At 42.4% G+C, this 10927-nt stretch overlaps 1 protein-coding gene across 1 annotated transcript; it reads right to left on the bottom strand.

Annotated features, from left to right (window-relative positions):
* Positions 1 to 7772: 7772 nt before the first annotated feature.
* LOC131018945 (uncharacterized) lies at positions 7773 to 10301 on the bottom strand. The gene is made up of 3 exons (XM_057947627.1): positions 9837 to 10301; positions 9279 to 9665; positions 7773 to 8861 (listed from the first exon to the last, which is right to left on the bottom strand). The coding sequence occupies exons 1-3, from the start codon at positions 10299 to 10301 to the stop codon at positions 7773 to 7775; spliced, it is 1941 nt and encodes a 646-aa protein (XP_057803610.1).
* Positions 10302 to 10927: the final 626 nt, after the last annotated feature.

Below are 10927 nucleotides of genomic sequence, written 5' to 3'. Positions count from 1 at the left end.
CATAGATAAATTAATTTATTTGAGGCCCATCTTTATTCCTTGTATCTGGTCCCTAGACTGGCCCAATGTCTCCTAGCCCTAGAAGGAGAGAAAGACGCATCCTACACTAATTCTGTGCCCACACGTATTTAATTTTATTTAAATACAGCTGTCAGCTCTCAGGAAAACACACTGATAAAATATTAGGGTTTTGAGAACTGTGGGGCGCAGGGGAAGAAAAACGTGTGGGGCTTATTTCTCTCTTGGGACTTTCATAGATCGTTGTCCATCCAACGGTGAAAGCTGAGCGGGATACAGTCGAGAAGATCAGAGCTGGAGTCAGTTTTTCGCAGGAAACCAAGTTCTAGCAGTCTCCGTAAAACGGCCATAACTTCCTCCACAGAACTCCGATTCAGACGAATCAGGCGGCCACGGAAAGCTCTCTCGAAGACGAACAAGTCGTATTTCTGGGCTAAATACGATTTGAGGACGTTTGAGGCTTCAAACGAAGGCTTGAAGCTGACTGGTCTGTTCAGATGCGAATCTGCGAATTCTTCTGAATTCTTCAGGTATTTCTGAGCTCCAACGTGCAGCTGTTAAATTCATAAGAGCATGTTAGGGATTAATCGTTGTATGATAAATTAATAATATTCCAAGAAACGATCATCGGGCAAACGGAACGTTAATTCAGTTTAATATTCCTTCAATTGGTATCAGAGCCCAGGATTAATTTCTTGGCTCTATTATTAATTTATGTACGATTAATAATGTGCGTTGTTTTTACTGCTGTTGTTCTTCGTGGCTTGTTGATTCGTGGGATACGTCGTTTGACGTTGTAATCGTTTTTCACCACGAGAAAATCCGTGGTTAGATTAGGATTTCAATTGTATTTGTTTTTCCGTTGTAAATCTGTAAAACCGAGGAACGAAACGAGGATGACGACGAATCAACAACGAGGAACGGTGTTTTGGTGGAACGGAGGCCAACGTGCACGGAGCGAGCAAGGCCGCCGGCGCCGAGGGCCGCGCGCGCACGAGCGCTTGCGCGCTGTGCGTCGTGCGCCCGGGCTGGCGTCGTGCGCCCTTGCTGCTGCTCGTGCGTTTCAGTTAGGCAAGGTCCAGGCGAGGCGTGGCTGGGCTGGGGCGAGCGGGGGCGGTGCGCGCCTAGGGCTGCGCGTGTGCGCTTCGCGCGCTGCGTGCCCGGACGGCGTCGCACGGCTGCTGCTGCCGAGCTGCTGCTTGCGCGCCGAGGGGGCCGGAGTCTGCTGCTGTTGGCGCGGGTCAGGGCGAGGAGGAGGCGGGCGATGGGGGCAGTGCGCGCCTGGGGCAGTGCCTGCGCACTGTGCGCGCGGCATGCCCGGCAGGCGACGCACTGCCGCTGTCGCTGCTGCTGTCCAGTCCACGCCGGAGCCTGCTGCTGCTGCGTTCATGCTGGAGGTGCTGCTGACGTTGCTGTGCGCCGGGGGGCCGAGCAAGGCGGCTGCTGCACGCCGAGGCTGCTGCAGCGCCGGGCGGCGCTGTGCGGCGGCTGTGCAAGGGAGGCGGCGCTTGATTCCCCAAACCCTAGCAGGTCGCGCGGGTCAGAGGGGTGAAGACCCGGATCCGAGGCGTGGATTCGGGTACAGTTCGCGGGTCTGGGCTGCTCCATGCGGGCCTGGGCTTCTCCTTGCGAGTTTGGGTTGCTGAACGGGCCTGGGCGGCTGGGCCGCGGCTTTTGGGCCCAATTGCTGGACTGGAGAGGCTTTCCAGCCTTTTAGTGGCTGTTTTGGGCTGTTTTTGCCCATTTTTAATTTCTTTTCTATTGTTTTATTGTAATAGATTAGAAATGGGATTCCACGAATGGGTCACGAAGAATTTTAATTATGTTCTTTGCATGTCGTGGTTGTTAATCCCTTTTGCTCTTTACCTGCTTTTGCCCGTCTTTGTTTTTTAATTGCGCTTAAACGAGCATGCTAGTAGGCTTGCCGTTTTCTTAAGCATGTTTTTTAGAATTCTGTAAGCATGTTTTACATGTTGTGTTCTAGAAAAGCATGATTAGGATTATGTGCTTGAGCATGTACAAACCTTTTGAAAGAAAAAGACTAAGCTGTATTAATAATTTTATAGATGATTAAAAATTATTTAGATTTCCACAAGCGGTCTCAAGACAAAGTGATTGAGAATATGAGTAAACGTCCACCCATCGTGGCTTACTTCATATTTGATTTCACAAGTTTGTTAAGTTGAGACTTCTATTAAAAGTATTTAAATCCATTTAAGTAGTGGGAGTTATGCGGTAAACGTCCACCCATCGTGGCTTACTCGTATGTTTTTCATAAGTACTTTAGAGGATGGATCTTAAATAAGATAACTAAGAAATTAAATTGAATGCGGCATGGTCCTAGTGAGTATGTCAAATTCGAGAATTTAATTTCAAAGTTAGTTTGTGGTTATTACTAAATAATTTTATTCTTAAAATTATGTAGACCTCCACATGCGGTCTCTAAACAAAGTGATTAGCAATGTGAGTAAACGTCCACCCATCGTGGCTTACTTCACATTTGTTTTTCATAAGTTTGTCAGAAGAGGTTTCTATAAAAATATTTAAACCATTAAAGTAGTGGGAGTTATGCAGTAAACGTCCACCCATCGTGGCTTACTTGTATAGTTTTCACAAGTACTTTGGAGAATGGAATTAAATAAGATAACCAAGAAAGTTAAATTGAAAGCGACATGGTCCGCGTGAGTATGTTAATTTCGAGAATTTAATTTTCAAGGTTAAAATGTGGTCATTGCTTAGATATCATTTCAAGTACAATGTACAACTCCCCATCGGAGTCCCTTCTTGATAATGATATGGTCTAGTTAAAGGAGCCAACTATTAATTTCCTTTGTCAAAAGGTTAAGTTGACATGGATGGAAATTAAACGACTAGGTTAATAGTCTGGTTGAGGAGTTTATGTGTAAACGTCCACCCATCGTGGCTTGCACATAGAATTCTTTGAGCCGTTGGAGGTTTCACTAATATTGTTTTATCAAAAGGTTACAATATTATTGTTACGAATTATGTGCTTTATGTTCGTTACTTTCAGATATGTCTATGTCTCTTATTGTTTATTCTTTCTTGCACAAAGTCTTTTAACCGGTCCACATATAAAAATGGAAACGCAGTTTTGGTTTTTTATCTTTATCACAAACTTAACACAAGTTTTCTTTGTGTTGCTTACTACTCCACGTTCTTATGGTCCGAACAATGAGTCAACTGATGAGAAAAAGGAATTACATAAAAGGTGGCATAAGACGAATAATGTGGCTATATGCTATATTATGAGTATGATGACACAAACCTTGTAGCTTCAACATCAGGGCATGGACGATGCTATTAGCATCATGCTGAATCTCAAGAAAGTGTTTGGAGAGTCGGACTGAGCTGCTCATTTAAATTTGATGAGAGTAATCTTGTTATTTTTATGAGTGAGCACAGCTCAGTGCACGAGCATGTCATGCAATTCTTGACGGACTTGACTTGCTCAGTGGGAGTATCGACGGTGAAGCAAAAGTCGATATTATCCTGAACTCTCTTCCCAAGTCTTTTAATTAAGAACTTCCGCCTCAACGCTGTTATGAGCAAGAAAGATAATACTTCTTTTGAGTTGTTGAATGCTCTAGTTACGGCTAAGGAAGTTGTGGGAAAGAGATGTGCAAGCACTTGTTATTGCCAAAGGAAAGCCATCTTCTTCGTCGTTTGACGGGAAGAAGAAGGGTCCAAGGGGCAAGAAAGACAAGGGAAATAGTGGGAGTAGTGGTGTGATAAGATCGAGTATTGGAAATTTCTTCTTTCAATACTCAAGGCAAAGGGTTAAGGTACTTCACTTGCTATAGTAACTGAGACATGTCAGCTCGTTTTCTACTCAGTTGTGAGTAGTGGATAACGAGAGAAACTGATAATGATTGTTGCACCTTGCATGGCTTTAAGGTTGTCAAGGAAGCTGAGAAGTGATGAGATGATTGTTTTCATAGGCAACGTGACTAGAGTCGCAGTTGTTGCAATTGAAGACTTGTCTTTAAGTCCTAAAGACATAGTTTAGTTTTTGAGAGTTCCTTATCATGTTCCAAAATTTTGAATAGATGGATCTTATGTCATTTTTGATAGTGGTGTTTCTATCATAAGAAATGACAAAAGTTGTCTATTCTGGTATTTTTTGAACATCTCTCTTCACACTATAACTTGTCTTCAAAATACGTTTATATTGCATTTACATCATCGAACAAAAGAAAGAGAAAAATTTAAGGCTAATCTCTCATGAGGATCTTACACATATATTGACACCCTAGATTAGGTCACATCTATCTTAACAGGATCCAAAGGCTCGTGTCTAAATAGTACATTGGATTCAATCCAAGTTGTACCTTTTGGAACCTGCGAATCCTGTATAGAGGAAAAGATGGAGACCGGGTCATTCATGGCAAAGGGGATAAAGGGCCAATAATGTGTTAGGAATGATCTTTTCTGATTCATTGTCAGTGTTTGGGATTCCAACCCAGTTTACTACACCGTGTAATCCCTATATAAGATGGTGTGGTGGAGAGAAGAAATAGGTCACTCTTGGAAAAATATGTTCAATGATGAGTTATGTATCTTTGCAATTAGCCCTAAAGAATCAGAAGGTGGTTATTAGCAATGACACACGATTCTTAGAAGTGGACTATGGGAGTAATCACTAATCCAAGTCAGATAGTGTACTTCAAGAAATTGAAGACATTAGACAGGCGATTCCATCACCCAAGCCAAGTGTGCAAGAGTTTTGTACCACAGGACACTGCACGCACTGTTGACACACATGTGCCACCACAGATCCATTGTAGTGGGAGGGTTGTGGGACAACCTGATCGATTTATGTTCTTGGGAGAATCTTTGGATTCAGTCCCTGGTAGTGAATATAAGAGAATCGACCCAGATATCTACTTGGAATTAGTGGAAGACTAGAATGTAGATTTCTGGCACGCCTCAATGGAGGAATCCATTAAGAATATGGTTGTATACTAAGAAAATCTTGCTACCAGAATGCCGTAAAGCCATAGGTTGCAAGTGAGTATACAAGAGAATAATAAGTCCGAATGAGCAAGGTCGTAGCTTTTAAAGCTAGACTGGTGGCGAAAGGTTATGCCCAGTGTGAAGGTATAGGTTATGATGATATTTTCGCCAGTGCCATGCTCAGAACATTCGGATCATTTTACCCATAACAGCTCACTTAAACCATCGAGGTTACGTGAGGGAGGGAGAGAAACATCTCGTGTCAATCGCTCTCGTGTCATCGGTGATGTGGTTTATCTTGCATTTTATGTAGATAATATCCTCCTAATTGGCGACAATATGGAGCTATTGTCAAGACATAAAGTAATGGTTATCCGAACAGTTTCAGATGAAAGACTAAGGAGGTATAGTATACATCTTTGTGATCAAGGTTATAAGGGATCACTAGAAAAGGATGTTGGGCTTATCTCGAGTGTCTTACATTGATACTGAGAATACTCGTTGTAGTATGAATACCGCCAAGAAAGGATTGCTACCTTTTAGATATGGCGTTCCTTTATCTATAAAGACTATGTCTTAAGATGCCTTTTAAGGTTGAGGAAATGAAGGCAGTATTCTACGTTTCCGCAGTAGATGGCTTCATGTATGGATTACTATGTACGAGATCTTATATTTGCTATGCAGTTAGCATGGTTGTAAGATATATAGTCCTAGTTAAGGATACTGAACTGTGGTAAATTATATTTTCAAGTCCCTGACTAGAGAATAAGGATAGTTTACCAGTTAGACAGTTTAGTTCCTTTTAGGATTATATGATTTCGGATTTCCAGGCTGACCGGAACAAAGAATAATTACCTCGAGCTATGTGTTTTCCTTGGGAGGTAAAACCTTTTGGTTTGACCACTACCTCCAGGGTCTAAGAGTGATTCCTAGTTTGCGTGAGAGCATCACCTTCGTGATACCTCAAGTGCAGTTGCAAACTCTAAGGAATCCTAGAACCACAAGGGGTCAAACACATGGAGAGTAAGTACCAAGTTATACGATTATTCGTAAATCGAGGTTATGTGCTCAAAGAATAAATTCTCACATATTGGAGAAACCTACTGATCTTTTCACAAAAGGCTTATCACAAATGGTCATTGAAAGATGGGAATGCGATTGATGCCAGTTTGATGCCACCCACTTAAGAAACTTTAAGTATAAGTGGGAGAAGTGTAGGTGATTGGTAAATAGACGCATTGTATATTAAAAGTTTGCTTTAGTATAAGTGGGAGATTGTTGGATTTGTATACTGAAAGCAAGAACGTTTTATGCTTGTATACAATGTTTCCTAAGTTCACTATCTAATCTCCTATCTGATTGTGTTCATGATTGCATATGTATGTTCTTTATCTCTATATAAGTAGATTATATGGTGTGTTGTAGATCACAGAAGACCATATAATTGGAATAACCTTAAGAGATATAATATGATCACAACCGAAATAACTCTAGGACAAGTTATTGGTTTAGGCTGCAGTATAGATGGAAGTAGTTTGTCTTGGCTACTTGTCTATACTGGTACGTCATTACGTATTGATAGGACCACAGTTGAGATGTATTCTTCTATCTGACTTAAGTGAAGAATCAAGATCTCGGTGACTTATAAATCTTAATACTAATAAGTATTCAGATATATATATTAATTCGTATATCACTTTGACTTACTATGGGTGAAAGTTATATATTAACTCGAGTACTCTGTATCTTGGGTGATAGCGGTTAATATATGATATTTGATTATCTGTATTAGTACCCGTATCCGGTATAGGATAATGACATCCCCTTAAGGAGCTCAATAAGGTTTATTACGCTAAACCCTGCAGGTTGATTAAGTTCAGGCGTAATAATAAAGTTTGAGTGGTACTGCTTAAGGAATTATTAAGAGATTAATTAATTTAAGCTGTCAGAGCTCTAATTAATTAATGGATGTCGGATATTTTAAATACGGAGATTTAATAAGTCTAAATACAAGCCCCCGACTCATCACCGACAATAAAGGGGCAAGTCAGTATCGGTTCTCTAGTGGAATGAACTGATATTTATAAATTAATTATGGTCTGGGCTGACCATAGATAAATTAATTTATTTGAGGCCCATCTTTATTCCTTGTATCTGGTCCCTAGACTGGCCCAATGTCTCCTAGCCCTAGAAGGAGAGAAAGACGCATCCTACACTAATTTTGTGCCCACACGTATTTAATTTTATTTAAATACAGCTGTCAGCTCTCAGGAAAACACACTGATAAAATATTAGGGTTTTGAGAACTGTGGGGCGCAGGGGAAGAAAAACGTGTGGGGATTATTTCTCTCTTGGGACTTTCATAGATCGTTGTCCATCCAACGGTGAAAGCTGAGCGGGATACAGTCGAGAAGATCAGAGCTGGAGTCAGTTTTTCGCAGGAAACCAAGTTCTGGCAGTCTCCGTAAAACGGCCATAACTTCCTCCACAGAACTCCGATTCAGACGAATCAGGCGGCCACGGAAAGCTCTCTCGAAGACGAAGAAGTCGTATTTCTGGGCGAAATACGATTTGAGGACGTTTGAGGCTTCAAACGAAGGCTTGAAGCTGACTGGTCTGTTCAGATGCGAATCTGCGAATTCTTCTGAATTCTTCAGGTATTTCTGAGCTCCAACGTGCAGCTGTTAAATTCATAAGAGCATGTTAGGGATTAATCGTTGTATGATAAATTAATAATATTCCAAGAAACGATCATCGGGCAAACGGAACGTTATTTCAGTTTAATATTCCTTCATTTTCATGGCATCATCCATACTAAAAGTGTATTTCTCCCCATGATAATCCAGACAAATCGTGCCATTACTAACATCTATGATTGACTTCGCAGTTCTTAGGAACGGACGACCTAAAAGGACTCCCGTTGAACCCTTAGATTGCACTCCACTCATCCTCACCACATAGAAATCAGCAGGATAAACAAAATTATTCACACTTACAAGCACATTCTCAAGCAAACCCTCGGGATAAACACAAGACCTATCGGCTAACTGAATGACTACTCTAGTGTCTACCAATTCTACACCCGACAATCTATTATAAATAGTGAGAGGCATAACATTGATAGACGCTCCTAAGTCACACATAGCATGCTCGATCCTAGTATCACCAATGTAAATGGGAAGAGAAAACATACCAGGATCCTTGCACTTGGCTGGTAACTCCTTCTTGAGTGCAGCTGAGACGTTCTCGCCCATCACAATCTTTCCAGTTGCCTTGGACTTTCCAGCTATAAAGTCTTTCACAAATTTCCCAAAGGGAGGGATTTTCAACGCTTGCAAGAATGGAAGATTCACTTCAAGTTTGCCAAAAATCTTCACAAAATCAATGAGTTCCTCTTCCGGCTTCTTCCTCGCCAATCTTCCTGGAAAGGGGACTGATGTTGCAACCTTGGGATCATGTAAGCTCAAAGGTTTAGAGACCTTAGTCTGCTCCTCTTCGTTGGATTCAAGTTCTGCTCCTTTCCCCTTCTGCTCAGCTGTCGGCCCCTTGTTCTGTTTGGCCAAACGGGACTGTTCTGTCTGCTGAATGACTGGATCCGTCGTGTCAACAGAACGCTCGAATTCCTCCACACGAAATTCGACTCCAGAATCTACATGCGGTCCATCTTGAGAGTTCTGGGGTGTCAGCCCGTCCAACTCTGTACCGCTCCTCAGGGTGATCTTGTTGACATTCTCCTTGGGATTCACATGAACTTGAGATGGCAAAGTCCCATTATTTCCCTTAAGCTGATTCATGGATGTGGCGAGCTGAGACATCTGACGGGATAGTCCTTCGATTTGCACCTTCTTCTCGGCTTGAGATTGTTGAAGCTGTTGCACATTATTTTGCAGAAATTGCTGGTTGCCAATCAAATCCGCCATCATCTCCTCAAGTGACTTGCCTTGCTTCTCGGGAGGATGTTGCTGAGCTTGTGGAGCTTGATACCCCGTCCTTTGATGTGGAGGACGGTAGTTTTGCTGCTGTGGCTGCTGCATCGTTGGTGGTTGCTTCGGCTCAGGATCTCTCCATCGGAAATTGGGATGGTTTCTCCATGGAGCATTGTGATTGTTCGCGTACTGGTCCCGTTTGGGCAAATAGGGCAGTGGCGCGTCACAGCTATAAAAATTGTGGGAAGAATTTGCATGGGCTTGATACTCTTCCTCACCCCCTGTGCATTGCAAACTCGTGTGGCCTGAATTACCGAATGCTCCACATGGCTTTTCTGTCGGTTGTCCAGCGGTTGCAACCTTCTCCACCACAGTACTCAACATTCTCTCCAATTTCCCCATCCTTGCTTCTAACTTCTCCTTAAAATCTGATGAACTAGCTTGAGCAGCCTTTTTGAGCAGTTGGATGCGCGGCTCCTCATATTCCCTCGTAGCTTCCACCAAGTGTTGAATTAATCTTTTGGCTTCACTCACCGAGTTTTGGGAAAATCCCCCTCCACTTGCTGAGTTAACCAAATTCTTAGTGTCAACGGTCATCCCTTGGTAGAAATACTGCAACAAGTCACCCTCAGAAAACTTGTGGTTTGGACAACTATCCACCAATATCCTAAATCTGGTCCAGTAGGCGCTTAACGATTCATCATACTCCTGCTTTGCACCACTGATCTCCTTCTTTAGCGCGTTCGTCTTGGTAGGAGGGAAAAAGTGCTCCAGGAATAGCCTTTTCATCTCCGCCCATGTAGTGATAGAATACGGCGGGAGACTCGCGAACCAAGAGTTCGCCTCTGCTGTCATGGTGAAGGGAAAAGCAACTAATCTGAAGTGTTCCTCCGTTACATCAGTGGGGCGCTTTTGTACCTTACAGATCTTGATGAATTCGCTCAGGAAATTGTATGGATCTTCTCCTTTCTTCCCATAGTACTTAGGAAGAACATTAAGCAACCGAAGCTCAATTTCTATAGCAGTAGCAGCCGCCGGCATCCGGATCGGAGTTGGGGGGTCATCAGCTTCGTGGCTGGAGAGATCACACAGACTCGGATCGTCAGCCATGTCACTCTCAGTACTTGCAACCAAAATTGAGTCGGTTTCTTCTTCACAGTCTGATTCTGTCTCCGAGTCGTGGTCTGTTTGGGCAAACAGAGCCTCTTCCGCAGCTACAGAACTGGGTTTCTCCTCGACGAACTGTTCTGGTCGAATGGGAGGGTCAGCCTGCGAATCCAGCAGATCCAATAGCTTCCTCGCCTTCGCCTCCTTCCTTAGCTTCTTCGCGGTCTTCTCAATTTCACTATCGAAGAAGAGGTTTGGCTTGGACGATCTGCTCATAAACAAGAAAATAAAAAAAAAGAAAAATAGACAAAGGGAAAAGAAATAATTAACACCGCTCCCCGGCAACGGCGCCAATTTGGTGGACGTCGTATCCCACCAAAATAATTCCTGCAGAATTATCAAAATATATTAGTATCGTGATAAGCAGGGTCGATCCCACAGAGAGCAGATAAAATCATTCAATTCCCTAAATCTATTAAATTTTGGTGATGCCACCACGCCTTAACTTGAGAAAATATCAATTAAGTAAGAATGCAGAATTAATCAATTAAAACACGCTTGAAATATATATATGAAAAGGGGTAATTCGGCTCAAATAAATCCACTCTAATTCAACTCTGATCCTCGACGCAATAATTAATTAATCCCTATCAACCAATTAGTTATAGGATACCGTGATACGCACTGACATACCCCAATTCCTACTTACTGTGTCGATAGACAGCTAGATACGCTAGTCTTGTCTATTTCCCTTATTAAAATATAACCTAGCTGGATATGCCAGTCTTAGATTTAATATTCTAATAGCATTAAGGTGAAGGAACCCAATTTATACCAATTATCCTAGATACGCTAGTAATAATTAATATACCAATTAATTCCTACTACGAACATGGTAGTTT

The sequence above is a fragment of the Salvia miltiorrhiza genome, chromosome 3, assembly GCF_028751815.1.
Source record: "Salvia miltiorrhiza cultivar Shanhuang (shh) chromosome 3, IMPLAD_Smil_shh, whole genome shotgun sequence".
NCBI classification, from domain to species: Eukaryota; Viridiplantae; Streptophyta; class Magnoliopsida; order Lamiales; family Lamiaceae; genus Salvia; species Salvia miltiorrhiza.
This window is presented reverse-complemented; position numbering and strand designations above follow the sequence as displayed.